Source organism: Coenobita brevimanus, chromosome 98 (genome assembly GCF_032717465.1).
Source record: "Coenobita brevimanus isolate Jiangsu-jjx chromosome 98, ASM3271746v2, whole genome shotgun sequence".
Lineage (NCBI taxonomy): Eukaryota > Metazoa > Arthropoda > Malacostraca > Decapoda > Coenobitidae > Coenobita > Coenobita brevimanus.
The window spans coordinates 10088521-10112731 of NC_137051.1; the positions used below are offsets into that span (position 1 = coordinate 10088521).

General features: G+C 42.2%; 2 protein-coding genes across 2 annotated transcripts in view; one reads left to right on the forward strand and one right to left on the reverse strand.

The window, feature by feature from the left end:
• LOC145414189 (putative cytochrome P450 301a1, mitochondrial) overlaps positions 1-2870 on the forward strand; it is a 185489-nt gene extending 182619 nt beyond the window's left edge. The window contains exons 10-11 of the mRNA XM_080283764.1: positions 582-785; positions 2727-2870. Of these exons, the coding sequence (XP_080139890.1) occupies positions 582-785; positions 2727-2840 (318 nt within the window). The 3' untranslated portion in view covers positions 2841-2870. The remainder of the gene's footprint in view (positions 1-581; positions 786-2726) is intronic.
• A 5242-nt stretch (positions 2871-8112) lies between these two features.
• On the reverse strand, positions 8113-22022 carry LOC145414190 (m7GpppN-mRNA hydrolase NUDT17-like). The gene is made up of 7 exons (XM_080283765.1): positions 21813-22022; positions 21561-21590; positions 14314-14509; positions 12880-12945; positions 12359-12513; positions 11764-11917; positions 8113-8207 (listed from the first exon to the last, which is right to left on the reverse strand). Exons 1-7 carry the CDS (start codon positions 22020-22022, stop codon positions 8113-8115), a joined length of 906 nt encoding a protein of 301 aa, XP_080139891.1.
• Positions 22023-24211: the final 2189 nt, after the last annotated feature.

Genomic DNA, 24211 nt, shown 5'->3' on the forward strand with positions numbered 1-24211 from the left:
TTTAATATTCTCTTTTATTCTGTTCATGAACCCTTCTCATCTTGTTTGTATTTGCCTGTATTTTGAAAGGCAGTGTTTCATGCGTGATAGGATCAACGATGACTCATCTCTAAACTGCACTGTTTCCATCAGTGAGTCGCCATCAGGCTACAGTAAGGCTGTTGATATGACTATTGCCTGATACTGGCGTCAAGCAAGAGCAATTCCAGATGTGTAATAAAACATGTAATAGTGTGTAGAGCCTGGGCTTGGACACTCCATCTGTGTACATTCAGGGTCAAAAGTTCGCCAACTATTCCACTGCGTCTACAAGTACCTCACACTTAGGGTATTTTCGACACTTTCCTCCATAACGCATCATATCAAGGAGCATATGTGTGCAGGGAATTGTACCAACCTTCTCTCATTTATGAAATATTAACCAGCAGAGGAAACGGAGTAGTAAAGAGGTGAAATAGACGGATTTGTGTCACTAGTTGTACTGTACATATAGCAGAGTTTTCTAGGAGTGATGATAGTGTGGCTGTTTGCCATGCTGACCTTCCTCTGTCTCTTGCTATTATCCCAACCCCCTTCTGCAGTGGCAAGTGGTGGCGCCGACGATGCTGATGAACCACGAGGAGTCACTGTTCCCCCGAGCCAATGAATTCCTGCCAGAGAGGTTCATAAGGGGCTCCTCCTGCTCCCCAAGCCACAACTTCGCCTTCCTGCCATTCTCCTACGGTCCCAGGATGTGCATTGGCAGGAAGATAGCTTATCAGGAGATATTTTGCTTGGTTGTCAGGGTGAGTTATTTCTTGCATACGACAGACGATTTCATTCAGCTTAGGAAGGCCCTCTATTAGTGAAGGTATTAACAGAAGCTGCATGTATCAAACCCCACCTCCCCTGCTGCGCAAGAATGTCAGATCTTTTGTTTGGCCGTCAAGGTGGGCCTTTGAGGAATGCTGTTTTCCATTAACCCCTTGACTCTTCTCCAGCTACAACACTAGTTTTATACAAACCATTCATTCGACTGAACAAAATCGTCTGATGTTAGCTTAAATGGAATCTTGGGTCACTTACAGAGAAATTGTGACTCAAGAGAATCACTTATTATGAGATCGTTTGCTTGGTCTTTTTTTTTTTTTCTTTTTTTTCTTTTTGAAAGAGAGCCAAAGGCAGGAATCCTACAAAAACTTGGTCTTCCCAGACAATGATAATAGTAATAATAATAATAATAATAATAATAGCCAAAATCAATATTCTTTCATTCCGAGGTGCTTGGACCAGTAGCACAGACAAGTCTCCATAAATGAGGGAAGGGAGGCAAGGTGGGACCAAGCCTCATTTTGGGGGACCACAGGTGCACAATGTGCACATAATTAATAATCAAGTTTTTCAAGTGGAGGCCAGTGAGGGATCCAAAGTTCTGACTGGCGGAAGCCAGGTCCCCCACAGCCGTCCCCCCCCCCCCATAGCTACGTCACAGGCCTGGACATATTTCGTTTAAAAGACTGGAGACAGAGACAGAGGGGAAATAAGGATTAAGGAAGACAGTTCCAGTGTTGACGAGTTGCATATATGAAGGACTGGAAGCATCAGTTTACATTTACATTAGCGAGGTGAGCAGACAAGGGGTGAGAGCGCGTTGTCAGATAAATGCAGCACTCCTGCCGTAATCGCGGAAGGATACGAGCAGAGAGTTCAGAAGAGCAGTGACCAATGAGGTAACGATAGAAGAGGGAAGATGCAGAGGGAAAGAGATATGTCGGAGTGGGTGGGTAAGGGCTGTTTTTTTTTTTTTTTTAAGTTCTTCCTCCTGATGACGTAGTTCTAATTATATTCTCATTACATTTAAAGACTTTCGTTCGGCTTAACAGAGACTTTTAGTGAGTGACAAGTTAGACATACTGTAGCAACTGCTAACTTCTTGAATCCAATTACGCATTCTTTATATCCGCGCTACATCCACGAGAGTTTTCAAGCCCAGGACATACTTTTCGAGTCGGGGAGGGGGGTTATATATGCAGTAGCTTTCACTGACCCATGAAGTACGAAAGATCTACCCTGAGATTAATAAAGTGATCTGCAGGTTGCAAAACTATACTAATAGGTTAATTTACATCGGTTACTCTCACTTTTGGCGTTCCCGATGGGTGTTAACACTCAGGCACCTATGCTCACTCAGCTGAATATATTTATCTTGTGCTGGCTGGAATAGAAGACTAAAGCTGTCTTAAACATGAAAAAATTGATGATGACATTATGGACACTATCAGGCTTGTTTGACTCAGCAGCTGAATCTAATCATCTGGGTCAGCTGGACCATGATACAAAAGTTGTCCAGACCTTGAGACTGTCAGTATTTTTCGATGAGAAGCTCAGATCAATTAGGAACCATCTGTGCGTTGGGTCGTAGTGTTTGTCTTTTCCTCCACGGTGGGTGAATTAACTGGAGTGATCAGCTATTACTGCATTAGCTTTCATGACACTTACCTTGTAATTATACTTTTTCATTTTGTCTGACTTGTATGAGCTGTATTTGGAATTTTTGCCAGACTAACTCACTTATTTTCTTCCAGTCACCCATACACTCACATACTATCACTCATTGACTCACTCTCTCACTCTCATTCACTCATAATTACTCACATGCCCGCTAATACTATCACCCTTACACCCATTATGACATTTTCTTGCATTCATTAACTCACTCACTCACTTCTTCACTCTCTACCCCGCAGATACTAAGTGAGCTGAACGTGGAGTATCATGAGAGTGAGGAAGTGCACCTTATCAACAGACTTAGCTACGGCCCCTCTCGTCCCCTCACCTTCACCTTCACGGACCGCAGGTGATAGCGGGCAGGAGACAGGCAGGGGGACAGGGATGAGAGAGAGAGCCAGGAGATAGAGGAAGAGAATATGAAACTAATGAACGAGATCAGATCAGATAATAGCAGGGATAAGGGGGAGAGCTAGGATATATAGGGAGTAAAGTTGATACTTTTAAAGTGAGGGAGATCAGAAAGGAGCAGAGGTACAAGGGTGAGTGAGAATGAAAGGTAGGTGATATACTGTTAAAGGTGAATGTGATGTGATGAAAATTGAATGGAAAAATATCAGATCCTCAAGTAATACAGAACTGTAACGATTCGAGAAAGGCAGAGAGTGTAGGTGATGTTGTGGTCGTAAGTTAGAGAGGAAGGTAGGTAGCATGAAGAAAAGTAAAAGATACAGGGGTCCTGATCAGTAGCAGTAGTTGTAGTTGCAACCCAGGCCCATCTGAAACTGAACCCAGTGGACTGCAGACAAAAGGTGCCCTCCTCCTGCATTCCACCATCCTGCTTTCGAGGAATAAAGAGGGAGATGGGGGACGTTTGTATAACCAGAGAGCTCCACCGTCCAGTTATAAAAGTGCCTCCGCATGAAGGCGCCCCTCTACAGGACTGATGTGTAATGAACAATAGACAGACCTCCAGCTATATCAATCAGGACAGAGTGTTCAGGTCTGCAATTGAGTAAATATAAGTGGTTGTCCTGTTACTATGAAAACAAAGTAAGTGCAGTACAGTACTAGAGATAAATGCAGTTTTTCTTTGTAAAAAGGCGGGTAATGTCAATTGTAATATTTTAAAGTAAGTTTCCTATCTTAGTCTTTCTCTGCTAACATTTCTCCTCCACTCCGTGCCGCGTCATTAGAATGCTTGTATATACGCGAGTACTTTATTTCTATCCTTAGTGATTGTTAATATTATCAGAACCAATAATGGGCTACATGGCAGTACTTAGTAGTGAAGAGGTAGTAGTTGTGATAGTAGTCGTAGGATGGAAGTCAGAAAATTTTATTTCACTTCTGTTTTTAAGGAGCACCTCATCACTGGTAGGATAACAAAGTATACTAAAAGTGGCAATTGCGCTGAATTTACTTCCTCATAACCTGGCACTTCCTAGGCCTATCTTTTGTTATGTGAATCATACGTTTCAGTTCACATACATTCTGTATAATCATTCCGTTGTACAAGCTGAAATAAATTATCCCAAGTAATAACGATAACAGTTCTTGAAGGACCATTACCAGATTATTTGGCATTTTATTATATTTTTACGGATTCCTAAATTGCCGCACTGCCGGGTTGGTTGGAGTTCATTGCAGTGTGAAGCCATCCTTACCAAGGTCCTGTAGTGTATGCGCATTAGTGTAGAGATCATGTCAGCACTTTATCATCGCTGTTGTGTCAGTAAATTTACCTTTATTTGTCGGTCAGTTACGATACCGTGGTGGCGTCGCTAACAATTTTTTTTTTTTAACAAGTCCAGCCACGGACATCATAACCCTCAGACTCCTTGGGAGGGAGAAAAAAAAAAAGTGTAAACAAATCTTTGAGTGCAGAAAGGGGACTGTACAGCTAAGGACAACGGCTCACCAACTATTCCTGTACGTCTTCATCACATTTAGGTCATGTCAGTCACAGTCATCCCTGACAAATCATATCAAAGAGATCCCCTGTCGGTAGAGGAGCATACCAAGCCCCTCTCAGCTTAGGAATATTGACTGGCAGAGGAAAGTGAGACTTACAAGAGAAGAGGTGAAATATTAGGCAAACTTTTGTCCCCGACTGTACCTTCAGAATGAAAATTTCTCTTCCTGCATTCTTGAGTGTTGATGTCGCCTTGGTAAATATAATCCAGTCTTTCAAGGTACCAGTAAAATACGGGTTCTGTAGTTATAGATAATGTATTATTTACGTAGCCTAATAACATTGTATTATGTAAGTTTTCGTAATATATAACAAGGCTGTATATATTAAAGTACAGTATGATATAGAAAGTATGTATGTTATAAGGTACGGTAGATTAAAAATAGACCATACTATATAATTGTATAGCTGAATCTACATACGGTATATGTTTTTTTTTCTTTTTGTCCTGTATATGCTTAATTATGAATACATATACAGTATACATTATTTAACAGTGTCTACATATAACTAATAAAATGGTCAAAAACAAGTATACAGATAATTATAACAAGCAGACAGGTACACTGATTTCATAACCAAAACAGTATATTAACTATTTAAGTGATTTGTTCTGATCTTGGAGTAAGAACAAATACTAAGTCAGATGTATACTGATTTATTAATTGAGATGTGTTAACTACTCCAAGTTCTTTAGATGACGCATTCATAGCCAGGAGTAAACCACAAACCCTGAGTTGGATATCTGGAGTGAGAACAGGTACTAAGTCAGGGGTGCACAGGCAAACAAACAACTCTATTGGAAGTTCCATCTGAAGAATATTTACAACTGGCGAAATACAGTGAAAGTTTTATGTCTACTAGTGCGTGTTTCAGATGGTTCGATTTTTCTCCTATGTATTCGTTGAACTTTGGGAAGATACTTGTGTGTTTGACTGTACATCTACCCTACCTGGTGATGCATACAGGCATAGAGGTAGTTCAGTGCGTATAACTGGGAGATGAGTCAGGTGAGAGAAGATGACATGGAGATTGTCACAGGTAGTCAGGTATGTGGAAGTTTTCCGTCTCTTTTAATCACATGGTTTAATCCGGAAGAGGTGGCCACAAACAGTTCGCCTATACGTCATTCTTTCCTCTGCCATAATGTTTCCCTCTCTCCATCTCACACTACACATATTATTCCCCAGTCCTTCCCTCTTCATCGTCCTCGGTGTCCCGCTACCACTCTCTCCTCCACTTCTTCTACCTCACTCATATACTTGTACACTCTCTTAGTCTCTTACTCCGTTCGCCGCACGGACCAGATACTCTTAACACTTTCTCGCACATTCGCATAACCACAGCGCTCCCGAATCTCCTCATGTGCCGGTCTGTCTCTCCATGTACAATACGTCCACATGTTCTTTTCAGGTAACTCATATCCAGTCTTGTCATCTCTGACTTGTGTCCTTAAAAAAATAATAATAAATGTTCAAGCCTCATTTCCACAAGTTTGTGTATGGAGTCAGGTTTATGGTGTTTACCTGGCTGGAGAGGGTTACAGGTACTGAGCCAGCTGTTTAGCGACGACTTAAAAAAGGTTTAGTCCTTTTGGTAAGACGGTGTATTTGTTTTATTGTATTTTTAATATCTGAAGACAGTTATATTCAGGCAAGAGACACTTTAAATTTTAGGAGACTAGGATACAGCCTTCACTATTCCCTCCACTACTACAACTAGGATACAGCCTTCACTACTCCCTCCACTGCTACAACTAGGATACAGCCTTCACCAATCCCTCCACTACTACAACTAGGATACAGCCTTCACCAATCCCTCCACTACTACAACTAGGATACAGCCTTCACTACTCCCTCCACTGCTACAACTAGGATACAGCCTTCACCAATCCCTCCACTACTACAACTAGGATACAGCCTTCACCAATCCCTCCACTACTACAGCTAGGATATAGCCTTGACTACTCCTTCCACTAATACAACTAGGATACAGCCATCACCAGTCCTTCCACTACTACAACTAGGATACAGCCTTCGTCAATCTTTTCACTCCTGCAACTAGGATACAACCTTCGCCAGTCCTTCCACTACTACGGTCCATAGTGGCAAAGCTGAAATAAAAGCGACGTCTTTGGATCGGATGGTTTAAAGACACTAAATAGAAGTTTGGAGAATGTGATGCAGGTGAACTATGTGTCAGGTGTGTTTACACTGAAAACTACTGTATTACATAAACAGTCAGGTATTGGAGATGACCTGTTACAGTTAAAGGGACATGTATGTGAAGATGACACGGTAAAATTATGAAAACAGTTAGGTGTATGAAGAACATAGTAAAGTGACCGACGTGATGTGTTCAGCTCCGGGTATAGACTGTTAGAATATAGGCCTTGCTTAGAACGGGGCCTATACCTCACTATGACCTCTCTCGAACAGACCCCGCCTCACCTTTCCACTTTGACCTTACATCGCCACCACCTCCTCTGAGTCCCGCGACCTGTGTTTCCATCTCTGTGACCTTTTTTGGCGTGTTTAGCTCCTGGTAGAGATTCTGTTGGAGTTGGGTTTGTATTTCATGTGGCCTCTCCCGAACAGACCACCGCTCACCTTGCCACGCCTGTCTTTGCCACTCCTTCCATGATGACTCCCATACCCCATGCCTCCCCTGCCTCGACCTCTTCCCTGACTGTTCCAGAGCTGTCCTTCACCAACTTGGCCTCCCGTGACCTTCGTACCACGGGTCACGCCAGGTCGTCTCTCCTTGATGTACAGGTCCTGGAGCCATAATTTCAAAGCCCACCTGTAGCAAAGTGATAATGATGTTAATAACAACAGCAGACGCAACAACAGTAACAACAGCATAATAATAATAATGATGATGATGATGATTATAATATGAGGGATTAAGTGAAGACCAAGGATGAGATAAAGAGATGAAGTGGAGAAGTATATGAGAGGAGGTGATGAGTAGCACGGAGGACAGCCATATGGCAAAGGACAGGGTGACTTGGAGGCGATTTGTCTGTAGTCACCCCTTACGGGACTAAGGCATCTGGCAAAGACAATAATAAGACTGTTGTTCTTATTTATTTATTTATTTTGTTGTTGCTATTTTTGCAAAAAAGTAACTGTCATTCTGAAGTATTTTAAATTTTTGACAATAACTGCTTTATAACTTGACTGAATAACTCCTATTAATAGTTTTCTTCAGAACTATTTTTCTCTGACTTTACATAACTTACTATCTTGACCTGCTCGGAATATATGCGCCCTGACTCTGATGATACAGAATAACATCGCCACCATCATCTGCGACGCTGTACTTCCTCCCGGCCACCCCTCGACAAAACATGGCCATGGCAGAAGCACCTCCAAGCTACCGTGTCCTCACACCTCTCACTCTCCTGAAAATTCTTCCTTCCTCTTCCTTCTCTTTACTTGTGTAGTCTACTATTCCACTCTCTTATTACGTGTCACATATGGTGTTCCCTTTTAGACATTACACTCACTTTCAATATCAGATGTTATCGTAAGCTACTCCAGTTCCTCTCCCTGACCTCCAGCCACTCCCCTGACCTCCAGCCTCTCTTCCTGACTTGCAGCCCCTCTCCCTGACCTCCTGTCCCCTCTCCCTGCCCTAACTTAGCCTCACCTGGTGCCGGTGGAGAGGCGTTCCACTTCCTTCTCCGGATCCGGCATCTTCTTCCTGAGGGCCCGGGGGTTGAGCAGGCCAGGGCTATGTACTGTAGGGGATGAGGGAAGGGGGGATTCAGATTAGTGCATAAAACTATAGTGTCATCATCATCACCATCGTCATCATTACCATCGCCATCCTGATCGCCATCATCATCGTCGTCATTGCCATCACCATCGTCATTGTCATCATCTTCCTCCTTATCATCATGCTCTTAACTCTCACCTAAAATTTGATATGAATTAAAAGGCAGTAATAAAGAAAATGAATGCATAAAATCGTAGCAACTGCCCAGCACCATCCCCCGTGATATAGGCCACAGAATATTCACACCATCCAAGTCTTTTAACTCCACCTTAGAGAGAGAACTGTTGAACATTTGTATTATTTTTCATGATTGTTTTGTTTTTAGATGCTTTTCGCCCGCACTTTCATGTTAGCCGCATTTTTCACCATCACTATAAGCAATGATCTCAACGATCTCACCTAGAATTATAGCGTATTATATCAACAGTCAGGGCCGGCTTTAAGCCAATTGGGCCCCGCGAACAAGGGGGCCCCTCGCTAGGGCGCTAGGGTAATCTACCCGAGTCTTGTGAAGTACACACAACATCACATTGCAGCATACACCGAACACCTCAGTGCAGGTTTTACAGAGAACAGTAACGATTATAATTTTCTTCTGAATTCTTAAAAAGTCAGTAGTGTTTGTTTATATTTTTTTTTTTTTTTTTTTTTTTTTTTTCGTTTGTACTTCAGGTGAATAATTTTAGAACAGCGTAAAAATTTATTTCTGAAAAACTTTAAAACACAAATATGTAAATATACGTGTAATAGCTTTTAAATAGCAATAAACCTGTATGAGAGACGAAATGCTAATGGTAAGGCGATGACCACCTGGACATTTCATTTTACACCTTAACACAAAACGTCATGCAGATTTACTATACCTTGATATGGAGAGAGAAAGTAACATCCATCCAGCTATTAGGAAGACTCGCTTAATATTCCGCTCGATGTCGAAAAAGCTGTATTACGGGAACTTCAATGCTCACAAAGAAAGTGATCGGCCTAAAGGTCATCGAAGCCGCTTGAGGTCAAAAGGCCGGAAATGAATCATAACTCGGGAACCGGTTGCCCGATTGGACTGGAAATTGTTTCATTCTTCAAGTTGGAGCATTTTAGCAGTACCTTGCTCTGACAAAAACTGCGCCATTTTTGCTGTGTTACGGTAACAAATGGGCGGACCAACAAACATACTGAAAATGGATCATTATAATACTCGTATAGATAGATAGATAGATAGGAGATAAAGCTAGCTAGATAGATGACAGCTGGCATGAACTCCCATTATTTACGGGAAGCGAATCCTGTACAGACAACTCAAACATAATTTTGGTATAAGCATAACCCTGGAAGAGGTAGCAAAATCTATAAAGGAATTTAAAAATTTTAAGGCCCTAGGAGATGATGGAATATTCTCTGAAATGCTTAAGGTGGAAAATGATAATGAATGCGCTTTTGAAACTTTTTAATGAGGCTTGGGATAATGGTGGAATTTCAGAAGGGTGGAAAAATGGAGTGATCACAAAAATACCACAAAAGGGAGATTTAAGTGTGTGTGGACATTGGATTTGACACCTGTAGTTGCAAAAGTCTTTTCCAAAATCTTGTTGAACAGAATAGAGCCAGTAATTGATAAAATTTTAAGAGAAGAACAAGCGGGATTTAGAAAGGGTCGAGGTTGTAATGATCAGATTTTTATTGTAATGCATCAAATGCAACAAGCTAATGAGATGAAAATGCCACTTAGTATGTGTTTTGTGGATTTTGAAAAGGCGTTTGGTAGTGTTTCACGTGCAGCTATGTTGAAAATTATGAGCTTCTATGGTATACTAGAAAAGTTTGTAAATATTATTAGAAACCTGCATGAAGTGACTTTTTGTAAGGTAATGGTGGGTGGCTCTGAGTGATCCATTTGAGGCTAGGTTAGGAGTGATTCAAGGAGTTCTTTAGCCTTTGCTGTTTGTTTTGGTTATGGATTATGTTATGAGAAAGGTTGTAAGGAGAACAGGTGCAGGAATTAACTGGAAAGAAAATAAGAGGCTGATGGATTTGGACTATGCTGATGATATTGTACTGATTTGCGGAAGTATTTGCGAGATGCAAAGGGTGCTTGATTGTCTGGTGGAGGAAGGAGAAAAAGTGGGATTGGTAATAAATTGTGGAAAGACTGAAATTATTAATATGAACGTGGAGAACCAAGTCGATTATGTAACTGGGAATAATGTGGTGAAGAATGTAGAAAATTTTAAATATCTAGGAAAGATTGTATCATGGATCATTAAACAGTGAAATTGTGGAGAGGATTAGATAGGCTTGGCGAGCTGTTGGAATGTTGAAATCTGTTTGGAATATTAATATGCTTTCGGTACATACTAAAGTAAAAATTTACAAGTCCATGGTTAGACCAATTTTAATTTATGGACATGAGTCATGGTACAGCACAATTTCAACAGATCAGAAAGTATTAGGATTTGAGAATAAAATACTGAGAAGGATTCTTGGGGTTAAGTGGCAAGACAGAGTAGCAAATGAAAGAGTAAGGGATATTACGAGAGTGGAACCAGTTGATGAATATGTGAGACTGTCTCGCTGTATAGACAAGAAGGTAGTTTAATACAGGATGTGCCAGAGTGGACTGCTAGAGGAAGAAGAGGCAGAGGTAGGCCGAGGGAAACCTGGTTGAGGACAATGACAAGAGAAGCAGGTGGGACCTGAAGGAGATGGCAAGAGACAAATATTGGTGGAGAGTTCATTGAGGCCCTATGCATCCCGTAGGGTGCCACAGGAAATGATTGATTGATTGATTGAAGCTTGACCATAGAAAAATGAATTAAGCAAATTCAGGAGGAAGGTACAACGGAGAACCTTCATCGGTCAGGTCGTCCTCGTGTTACCACACCGCTACAGGACCAAGAAATAATCACAGCGATGGAAGTGGCACCTGCAATCGGTCCTGACGCCGTGAGAAAGGAACTCCACCTACAATGAAGTACCGGAAAGGTTGTGCGTAGACTTCGGTTGTCTGGTTTATGTGGTCGAACTCGTGTGTGGGATTCAGTTCGCCAGCCACTCAAAAAAAAAAAAAAAAAAAAAAAAAAAATCAATGTAGTAACTCTGTTCTCATGTGTTGAATACTAGAGTCAATTTTGTTTTACAGTATTGTTAAATAATGTCAGTCCCATGTCATAATTATCAACTAATTAACTAATTTACAGTGAACAAAGATGGAGACCTGACTTCCGAACACTTACTTTGCTAACGAATTGTAAAGTTGCTGACGAGGCAATAAAAAAAGAAAAGTTGAGAAACTCCTCATATATATTAAATAAATGCAGCAGTCAGAAAGACTTAATATGTAGATTAGTTTTGTTTAGTTACAAAAAATATGGTGGCATCCACAGGCTGGACACTTTAAGCAAATGGCAACTCGTCAGTGCTAAAAACCGCTCGTACGACACAGAGCAGACCGCACCAGTATCAGCAGATATATTCACCAGACTTCACGACACGACGTTTGTCTTTGACTGTACACAACATACCTCCTCGATCATCCACCAGAGTGATAGGAACGTGTAGGGTGGAGGTCGGTGGGGAGAAGGTGGGCCTGTTGTTGGCGGTGGGGCCTCCATACACCACCACCTCCGCCAGCTCTCGTGTTAGCCACACGCACGCATCAACCTCATTGCTGTCAAGCTGTGTTTTGATGAAATAACAAAACTGAGTTTTATTCTGGCAAAGTTTTATAAGCAGATTATCTTAATGATGTACTGTCATGTATCCAGTAATAACTTTGTGATCTGTTATACCAAGCCACCATATTCCATTAGCCCATGAATATTGACGTTTTAATACCATGACATGAAAATCAACAGAGAATTAAAAAGAAAATGTTCTCTTCTACCTTCAGCCTCTTTACTATGATGACGTATTTTAGGTTTTAATCTTGCTACCTCTAGAAAAATTCATTCAGTTTCGGGGATACATTTCGAAATGGAATTGTTAGGTACCGGTACTGTAGCCTTTACTAATGACTTCAGGACTAGAGGGCCTTCCCAGCTTATAATAAATCGATTATCTACAACCTGAGTAAAATTAAAACTACGTCATCACCCAGCGGTGAGCAAAAAGAATTACCTTTAGGAATGTCTGAAGGTCTTCTGAGGTAAGGTGGACTTTGAGATGCAGGTAAACGACCAGGTGGTGTCTCTTGGGCTGCCCACGATACAGAACTGGAGGATAATAGGACTCCCACAGGCCAAGGATACGGCATTTTTTCTCTAACTCTTCACCTTGAGTCTCTGTAGCTGTGCCTTTCCTTTGCTGATGCTGATGGTCGTCATATATTCCTCTGACATCGTTATCTGTGCATTCGAGCTGTTGATAAGTCCGTTCTCCTTCCTTTATAGAACTGGTATCTCTGTGTGCCTCATGAATTTTTTCTGTTTCCTCGTGCTTCCAGATTTCCCCATCTCCGTTTATCTCCTCAGCTGTGTCTTCATCTCTTTCCTCCCCCCACCATTCTGCCTCCTCCTTCAACGTCTCGTCATCAACATCCATATTAGTTTTCTTTTTTTCTTTAGATCCGTTCATCCTCAAACCTTCCTTCTCAGCTTTCGTTCTTGTTTCCTCATCCTTCCTCGTCTTCAAGAGATTGCTTATTTCCAGTCCCGTCTCTTCCTGCAGTTCTCTTATTCCAGCCGCGGCCAAGGTCTCTCCCTCCTCTGTCACGTGGAGGGACGGTAGTGGAGTGGGAAATATGATGATGATGATGATGGTGTGTATGTGTGTGTGTGTGTGTGTGAGAGAGAGAGAGAGAGAGAGAGAGAGAGAGAGAATATCGGAAATAAAATGGAGAAAGACACTAAAGGATAAAGGGAACAGCCGGAATGGAGGATGGTATATAGACACTGGCTTAGAGATACGTTTCAACAGAGATAAAAGTACACAAGAACTGTTGAAAAACGATCAAGGAAAGCATACTCATCTAATATACAGTATGTGGCAGATGCTGAACAGAAGATTTGCCAACAGTTCATATCCATCTCCATCAGCCTATGGTAACTCTACTTGTGACTGAAGTGACGCGGTGCGTGACACATCAGTGAAAGCGGTTCAGACATGATTGCATACGATACCAGTAATGTTTTGTCGATGTCACTCTACTAGGGCATTGGTTTAATATGTACCTAATCATGCTCGCCTGCCACTTTTTTTTTTTTTTTTTTTTTTTATGAGTATACAGTCCACCTTTCTTAAAGCTACTCTCAGTTTCTCTTTACGTACTATACTACGAACATATCATTAGACAATCCTGTGCACCGTACTCTCAGTAAGCATTGTGTCCTACCCAAGCATATTTGTCTACATACATACATGGACATGCTCTCTATTATACGCTTTAAAAGTATGCCCTCTAAAAAGAGGGAGAAACGACCTCGTTTACTTGCATTGTCTCAGATGTATATTTTTCTCTGTACAGGAATACTCGTATGTCGGATGGATAAATAAATACTGATATTGTTTGGTGATGTGAGGCTGCTACAGCACCAAGCCGACTTGGAGTCCCTTCAGGTATAAATAGAGACAGACTAATTTCGCAGTTTACAATACATAATTGTTATCATAATTATATAATTATCAATTTACTTAAGAACAAAATTATCTTTATTCTCCACCCTGACCTATTGGTTACAAAACAATGTTGTACCTATTTGCATGTCCGACTACTTCAAGTTGTTTTCTAAAAATCTGGGGCTAAGTTTGCTAGTACTGATTCGCTGCTATTAACAACCCTCGTGCAGTCGATAGGCATTAGTGTTATGCCTTGTTACTCGCCTCTCCTGAATAAACTCACCTTCATACTAATCACGATCCGTTTCTATTCTTGGTCTTTCCATCAGATGTGCTATGTCTTCAGTCATTCCCGTCATTGTTTGCACTTTCTTTGTCACTATCTGTTCTCTTCACACATTCTTAATAGGTGATCATTCCCATGTTCTCCTCACTTTCTTCATAAAACTCCACTACCCCCTTCCCTAAATGAATGACCCCTGTGACTCCATTTCTCCCATTCTTTACACACAACATACCCACGTGGCCGCCCGGAGGTACCCAAACCCCGGGGAAAGTGCGCATATGCTGGGCGCGTCGGGTGACCAATATCCGGCCATCAGAGCTCTCCAGCAGCACACACACACCCACGTCCACTCCTCGCTCTACGATCTCAGGGGGGAGGGCCTCCTTCTCCTTCTCCGAGATCTTGTGTCCCACGCAAAAAGGCGGGTGCTGGAAAAGTGGAGGGGGTTGGGGGATAATTACTGAGAGCTGTTTGTGGAGATAGGGGACTATTCTTGTGCGAACAGAAGGCTTGCCAGCACCCTTGCTAAATGATATCGTGTCTATGACGCTTCATTATAACCTGCTATGCCCTGTGGAGGGTTGTGATATAGTCTGAAGAATTAACGTAGAAGAACATGAATGCACCACATGAAGAAGTAAACTGATACGAAAAAGGTCTATCTATCTATAGCCCGACGCCCTAATCCCGCAAAGGGTGGCCGCAGACAAAACGCCTCCAAGTTGCTCTGTCACCCACCATTTGACTACCCTCCCCCCAACTCACCCCCCCCTCCCTCATATACCTCTCAACTCCATCCCTCCACCTCATCCTCGGTCTACCTCTCCCTCTCCCCTTCCACCTCACCCACATACACCCTCTTAGTCAGTCTTTCATTCTCCATTCTCTCCACATGTCCAAACCACCTCAGTATATTTCTCCTAATCTTCTCAACCACATCCACATCCACCCCACAGCGTTCCTTCACTTCTTTATTCGTCAACCTGTCCCTCCACGTCACTCCACATGCTCCTCTCAAGTAACTCATTTCCACTGCTCTCACTCTTGACTTGTTCCCCTCTTGTAAGGTCCATGCCTCGCTACCATACGTCAAGGTAGGGATCACAATACTATCATGCAGTGACTTCTTAACTTCCATACTCACCTCCCTATTTCTCATCACTGCTGTCAGTGTACCAACAACCTTCCTTCCCTGCTTTACCCTTTCACGCACTTCATCCCCCAGAGTTCCATCCTTACTCATCACACTACCCAAGTACTTGAATGCACTCACATTCTCCATATCCTCACCATCCAACCTCACTGCACACTGTGTGACTTCATTCCTCTCAAACACCATAACTTTACTTTTGTTTACATTAACTTTCAGATTCCTCCTCCTACACACTGTCCCAAATTCATTCACCAAACCTTGCAACTCCCATTCATCTTCACTCAACAGCACTGTATCATCAGCAAACAGCAACACCGGAAGCTTCCAAATCTCACCCTCATTCATTAGAGCCACCCCCACATCCACTGCTCTACCCTGCACCTCCTTTACAACCCCATCCATGTATATATTAAACAGCCATGGAGACATCACACAACCCTGTTTCAGTCCCACATTGAGATAAAAGAACTCACTCAGCTCACCATCCATTCGCACCGTAGCCCTAGCTCCCTCGTACATACTCTTCACAGCACTCAACAATTTCCCCTCCACTCCATATATTCTTAATACCTTTCACATACCTTGCCTATCTACTCTGTCATAAGCTTTCTCCAAGTCCATGAAGGCAGCATACACTTTCCTTCCCTTCTCTAGATACTTCTCCACTAAACATCTTAGAACAAATATCTGATCTACACACCCTTTTCCCTTCCTAAATCCCCCTTGTTCTTCTCCAACTAGCTCCTCTGTCATATGCCTAACCCTGTCAATGAGTATTCTACCATATATTTTACCAGTCACACTAAGTAGGCAAATACCCCTATGGTTACCACATACTTCTCTCTCTCCTTTTCCTTTGTATAAAGGAACACTTATACCTGATTTCCAGTCTTCTGGAACCCTTCCCTCTTCCCAAGCCAATCTACACAACTTCCATATCCACTCCACAACAATCTCACCCCCATACCTAAGCATTTCACCAGACACTCCATCAATTCCTGGGGCCTTTCCCAACTTAATATTCTTCATCGCTTCCACTACTTCCGCCCTACTGATCTCTTCCTCCCTCCTCTCATCTCTTCTTCTCCCAGCCATTCCCCAACCACTTATACTCGCACTGTTCTCACTCTCCACATTCAACAAATCCTCAAAGTGCTCTTTCCATCTCCTCAGTTTCTCTCTCTTTTCCACCAACAGTCTATTATTCCTATCTTTAACTCCTCTACTATTTCCTCTTTCACACTGCCTTACTTTCTTTACCTCCTTCCAAAACAATTTCTTACTCTCCCTCCATTTCACACTCAGATTCCTCCCAAACTCTTCATCCACTTTCTTTTTACTCTCCTTCACCAGTCTCTTAACCTCCCTTCTCCTGCTCACATATACCTCTCTCTTCTCTCTCTCATCTTCTCCCCTACCTCTACTCGCTAACCATTCACTATATGCCTTCTTCTTTTGTTCCACAGCTCGTTTCACCTCATCATTCCACCATGCTGTCCCTTGCACACCCTTGCATCTCCTCCTCATTCCACAAACCGCCTTACACGCTGCGCCTATCTCTTCCGTGAATATATTACATACGTCTTCCACCCCTTCCATCTGCTCTAGCTCATACCTTCCCAGTCTTTCTTCCACTATGCTCTTATACTCTGTCATTTTCTCACTATCTTGCAATTTCTCCACTCTTCTCACAGGAGTTGCTTCTTCCTGTCTTCCCCTTCGTCTCCTCAACCACTTTCTTTGTAGCTCTACCTTGGCCATCACTAAGTGATGGTCCGAGACTCCATTCCCCCACCCTCTCCACACTCTTGCATCCAACACTTGTCTTCTCATTCGCTCTTCCACACACACGTAGTCTATCATTGCCTTTCGTTCAACAAGTTCACCATCCGTCCTCCTCATTACTCTCCATGTATACCGGTGGATCATCTTATGCCGAAAGTAGGTGTTGGCTATTGCCAACCCCTTACAAGCACAGATGTCCACCAGAGCACTTCCATTCCCATCTACATCAGCTGGCACACCCCACTGACCAACCACTTCATCCACTCGTACATTCCCAACTTTGCCATTCATGTCTCCAATCAACAGCACTCTCTCGCTCCTCTCAAACTTGTCCATACACGCTTGTACACTCGCCCAAAACTCATCTTTCACTCTTGCCACTCGATCCTCTGTCGGGGCATACACACATACAATCGTCCACGCTTGTATACCTACTTTCATCCTCACCCATACAATCCTTGCACCCACTGTTCCATACTCTCTTATATCCTCCTTCCACTTCTTGCTTATCATCAGACATACTCCCTCTCTTGCCCTCTCATTTTCATTGACTCCCGCACATATACCAAAACCATATTCCCATTCTCTCACCCTTTCACCTTTCCATTTAGTTTCAGTCAATCCACATATATCCACTTTTGCATCCTCAAGCACCTGAACAATCTCTCTCTCTTTCACTTCATCATTCACTCCTCTCACATTCCACGTTCCCACCCTAAGAATGTCCTTTGTCCGTTCCTTAGTCGTCAACGTATGGTCCGTCCGGGTCCGAGGCGCTTTGTTCGCTTTTTTAGTTAGTTCTATTTACGGGGTGGGGCACTAACCCACCACCAACCCTTTTAGTCGCCTCGTACGACAAGCAGGGATACTGGGGGAGTATTCTTGAAACCCCCCTACCCCCAAGGGGTGCTTAAAAAAAAAAAAAAAAAACTAAGCAGACGAGAATACATCCCTAGGTTCTTCCAGTCGTTAACTCTCACGGGGTTCCAACAGCTGAATAAAACTGTCTGGCACTAACCAGAATCGTACGAGTGTACCCAAGAGTGACTGCCAATGAATGGATCAGGAAAATCGTTTTTATCAAATTTGTTTTTACCCACTTTATTAGTAGGAATTTCCCATTACTGAATATAATTGTCTGGTGTTAGCCAAAACAAAATACCAAAGTGTGCTAATACGTGTGAAATTGTCATACAGCGTGTATATTGACATACGACACTGTCTCTCCCTTTAAACCCTTTCACTTCTCCTGCCACATTTGCTTATCTTACGCATGCTACCACCAAGTGACTTTGTGCAAATAAATTAACCCGATCAATCATTCCCTTTACCATGACCACAATGTACTGTCGTTATTAACGGTGTCGTAAGGCGCTATAGGTACTGTAAATGAGAGCAGTGATGGCTTACTTTCTTCCACCTATTTCCTTTGTTCTTCTTTTTGTTAGGCTGCTTGGGGAAAACTCTGCATTAAACTATTACCAAACTCATTTGGCCATCTACAACACCTATCTTTACAGGGTGTTTTTTTTTTTTCCCTCCAAGCCATACCACACACCACAAGCCAAGCTCGTGATGCCCATTAATTTCCCTCACTCCAAGCTTTTTGCTACCCTTCCCACACTGAACTTAATAAACTGTAGCTTATACCTTTCCACCGACAGTGCTACCTCCTTTACTGTGCTTATCTTTTGAAGATTTCCTCATTTCACCTGCTGTGCTACTTACACGATCTTAGCTCATACCACCCACCCTCATCCATTCCCATCCATCCACCCAGCCCAGTTCTTGCCCTCCTGCATCTTACATGTACCTTGCTGGCCTACCTACAACACATCGCAGCATTTACTGTACTTCCATGGCATGCCTCACCCACCACCATGTAAGTCCGTCCTGATCATTTCTCTCCATCCGACTCCCATTCATTTCTACCTTGATGGATATAACACAGCAATGACTACCTCAGCTACCAACCGACCTTTGTTACCCACATTCACAGGGTGTACTTCGTCCATCATGATCCACCACATAACTTTTCTACTCAATGCTGAAAGATCTGAATCGACATCTTAGAAACCATTATACCGTTAGGATGGACATTCGTAGGCATATTCTGAAACTAACTTTAATGACAAGACTCGATCTGGTAGGCTTTGGGAGCTGAAAGGACCTGAAAGATGTGGGCTATATCTCCAAAATCATTGCACCGATAGAACTGATTTGGCAGACACTTTCACCACTATGACTTGAGTCAAGCTTTATTGGCCTAAGTCGACCTGATGGACGTGAAGTGATCTGAAAGAACCAAAATTATATGAAATTGTCCTAAACTGATCTACACGAGTCTGAACCTGGAACTTAACTAGAATGACAAATGCTCCAAGCTAACCTGAAGGGATATTATTGACCATCAACTGATCTGTTTGTACCCATCTGGATGTGAAAGCCCAAGTAGTATGGACCTAACTACCTGAATGACCTTAAACAAACATAATCTGACCTGGGCGGCCGTGAATGAACATGAAAGGACTTAAATTATCTGAAAACTGCCGACTGGACCAGAATAGCCCTTACTGGACCCAGAACTGACATGATGACGAACAGGCAAAAATGGATGCGACGTAACCGACTGGACGTACACTGGATGTAACTGGCGCTAAATGGCCCTTGAATGAACCTGTATTGATATTAATGAGCCAGGTGGATGTAAAGGACCTGAATGAACACTACAAGGCCTGAATTAACCTATTTATATCTGAATGGCCTTTACTTGAACTTAAAAGGCCAAAATCGGCTCTACTGCACCTGAATTACCATGAGTAGTTATGAATGTTTATGACAACATGGTCAGGATTATCCAGAAAACATTTATTCAGGGAACTGAATACTCTGATTAAGGTATTAATCACGTGACGCAACTGTTGGTATTTCTTTTTAGAGACGAGGTTCAACTAAACAAAAGTTTTGCTGCTGGTCCCTATTAACTTCTGTACGATGACGTCGTTATAACGACGCCTAAGACTAAATTTTTGTGATCGTGTCGGCTCCTGTATATGTATCTGTGTACACATGTATATCTTTGTATTATCAGTGTACAGTATGTATACGTGTTAACAAAATATCTCAAGAACGTCCGACCAGATCAATCACGCTTGGCACATACGCTGTGTGTGGGGATGGGAAGGAGTTTTTCTATTTGGTATAGATCAGTCAAAGTCAAGGTCATCAGTCAAGGTCATGACACGGGTGTGGTGTCATTGGGCTCTCTCAACATCCTATGGAATTACTCCCACCATGGCGGTTATATTATTGTCTCGGCTTGTTTGTCTTTCTGTCTGTCAGCAACATCATGATAAACCATTGGATGGAATTGTACCCTCTTTGGAACAATGATTGAGGACCATCAAAGGAACAAGTAATTAATTTCTGAGCGCAAAAGGTCAAAGGTGAAACCCATGAAAAACATGAAAGAGGGGAAAGTACTGTCTTGCAATAGCTCTCTGTTCATGTTTACTGTGTTGTAAATGTCGCCAGTTTTATTCAGCTAAGAAGGGTATGGGCAATGATGTCAACCAAGGCTAATACGTATAGCTTTAGAAACTATTTTCAAGAAAAGTAATGGTTTATCATAACTTCAAACTTATGGATGTATTTTTGTAAACTTAGAAGGTTCCATGTTACACCTTACCAGTTTACGGGGAGTTTGTGTAATCAGTTATTTCATGAAATCCCAATGGAATTCGTAAAATGAGTATAAATTCTATCTGTTTACCTAGGCTGCTTCCCCCAGAGAAAGGGAGGTAGCCGAGACAGGACAACACACTCCCAATTTACTCATCCACACACACAAATTCATTCGCAACTTAGCCCCAAAGGGAGAAGGGACAGATCCTCACCGCAGCACACCGCACGAGGGTCAACTGCGCAGTGCAAACAGCGACATCCGCAGTAGGGCCGACAGCAAAGCTGGTTTACCCCTGCCACATCATAATGGACCCATCCCCTGACCTGCACCTGACCTGATCAGCTGATCAGAGTCTGAGTGTAAATTAGGATGGGTTAATTAAAGTTAGGTTAATTTAGGCTGCGGTTAGGTTAGACTAGGACAATCTAGGTTAAGTTTAAGTTACTTTCGGCTTGGTTAGTTAGGTTATGTTAGGTTAATTTAGGTAAACGCTAATATAACTTAGCATTCATGTAAAATAACCTAACCTTACTCAACCTAACTAACCTAGCCTAACCTAACCTAAACTTAACCTCGATTAACCCAACCTAACCTAAGAGCAGCCTAAATTAACCTAACCTTAATTAACCCATCCTAAATTAATTCATTTGATGAATTTCCTAGGGATTTCATTAACTCACTGGTTACACAAATTCCCTGTAACATAATATATATGACAGTTTCTTGCGTGGTGTTCATGGTGTCAACATCTAAAATGAAAAAACATACAAGGAATGTAATATGCAAAGTAAGTCGCTAAGAAGCTAGTGCTTGATATTCTCTAAGCCTGCGAGATGACGACCCTTAGTTAACTTACCTGAAACCTGCAAGTCTCCGCTTTATTATCCTCCTCCATTTTGCTTTTCCCAACTTCTCTCTTGTCCTCTGCCTCCCTCCTACCTTCTGTTTCTCTCCAGCCATTTTCCTGCGTCGCGTCTTCTGTCTCCATCCCACCATCTTCAGCCTCCTTCCAGCCATTAACCTCCGTCGTTCCTTCCCCTGCTTCCTCCCCATTGCCTGTCTCCCTCCACCATCTGCCCTCCGCTGTCTCCCACTTTCCTGCTTTCACCTCCCTCTTGTTGCTGTGGCGGAAACGTGGGGTGGCTTGGGGCTGGAGATAAACAATGTTATCCTGAAGTTGACACTCCACACGGCCGAAATCGTCGTTGATGCTGAAGTAGTCGAGGAGGCAGGTATCGAATCTGGCGGGCTTGTAGGGCTCACTGCGATCTCTCCTGATGTGCACAACTATGCGTGTGTATGCCGGCGCCGTGGTCATGGTTGCAGGCCTACTGTTTACGCACACAAACACAATAACCTATGAGTAACATCTTCTGCCCCCCCGGATATAAATACGTACTACTGTCTATAGAAGTTTGTTTACATTTTTGCGTTTTATCCTTTCTTACACTGCCAGCCACCGAATTATGAAGTATGTGCGTGCCGTTTTATCATTGGAAAGAGTCACCGACTCACCGTGCATATTACCATAGAAGTATTTAGTATGCGGTGTAGCTGGTTATTTAGAAGTAGTGCTTATTTAGTCCACTCTTCTTGACGCCTAATCATTTCGTTTATCAAGCTTGTGACACAGTACGGCATAGATTAGATTTCTCCCAGGTTGTCGCATTCGCTGATTTTGTTCATCACAGAAACACATCGTCCACAAATCTTTCCCAACACAACATATCAAGGACTGGTATGATCTCATTAATGGATGGGTGACTTGTCTGTCACCCACACACACACATGCGATGGAGCACCGTGTTAATGACGGACTCAGCTGAACCGATCTGGAAGTGTCCGAGCAGCACCTGCGACGTCACGAAACGGATCAATGTTGCCAACCAGAGTATCCCACATCCTCCATCAGGTAACTTTATGTGAACAACTTGGTTACATGTGTACATTTGTACACAGAAGTTGGGATTTGATACCTATTCGAGTATGTAGCTAAATTTTGATGTACATTTATGTACAAGGGATGTTAATTTTCACTTCCATCTTGGTACAGTCAAGAACAAAAGTTCTCTTTTTCCACTGTGTTTGCTTCACACTGAGGTCTTGTCCGTCACTTACCTGTTGCATCATATTTAAGAAATCCTCTACGAACAAAGAAACATAATGCCTCTCTTAGCTTTGGAATATTAGCCAGTAGAAAAGCAGAAGTGAAATATCATGTGAGCTTTTCTCCCCTGACTGTACGGACTGCTGTTTGGCCAGGGCGCCATGCCAACAGGGTTCAGGGCCCATATTCTCATGGGCTAGGAGGGTTTTTGATACATTTTCCTTAATTCATTTTTCCATGCCACATTAATTTTCTCTTCCATGTTCTATAAGTAATTTCTAACACTGGCATAATCTGCATGGGTATCATGGACAGCAATATGATCGTGTTACATTAACTGGTAAGCAAGAACTACTAGGGAACCCCCTGAGAATGCATGGCAAGGTGTGTTTGGTGTGCACGGCAACAGGTGACTCTTACTCATATTATAATTTGCTATATAGTTATGTCTCGTGTTCTGCGTGGTTTCCTTGGCGATTTTATGCTGCACATTGCACCTCAGAATCTTTTTGTATGCTGCTGTCGCAAGTTATGTCGATATTAAAACTATTTTAATAACATACAAGAGAAAGCTCGTGTAATATGTAAAATAAATCGCTAACAAGGTGCTCCAAGCCACCAACGCTACTTAGAATACGCCCTTCACTTCCTATTTTCTCTCCCCAAGATAAATGAAATCGTCTGAAGGTGGCAAGAATAGAATTTGAAGTGTGTCATGGAGTTAAATGAATAAATCAGCAGTAAGTTACGATGAATGCTCTTAGTAGATGCCATCATAGTGCGATTATTCTCGTCTGACAAAGATCCCTAACCCCGTTCTAACTTAGATGGCTTAGGTGCAGTCAGATTGGAAAGTAAATTTGTCTAATAATCAAGGAGACTCATTCCCACCTAATATCTAAGTCATCAAATTCCATGTCACAGCAATTAGTATTTGAGTTGTGAGAGTGGCCTAATTGTGTCAGATGAAAACAAGCCAATTATAGCATTAGTTATTATTTGTCCCTCTCCTTAAATATTTCCAGGAGATTTTCATATAAGCCAATAGTATGCATATTCATTGAGGAAACTATCAATGGACTGAAGAAAACGCCAATCTGATTTGAAACCACATATTTGTAGTATGATAAAAAACTAGGGTTGAAAGTTTTGTGTAATTAAAAGTCTTACGCAGTTCTTATCTATACGCATGAACATCAAAACTACGGTGATGATGATTATGATGATGATGATGATGAGAAAGAGGAAGAGGAGGGGGAGGAAAAGGAGGAGAACATAAAAATCACAGCAAGAATAATGAAGCTCCACCATCATAAACCAATGAAATCAATTAGTAACTGCACGTAGCCTTGGAACGGTAATTATTTTCCAATTTCCCAGTATACAACTAAAGGTCTCTC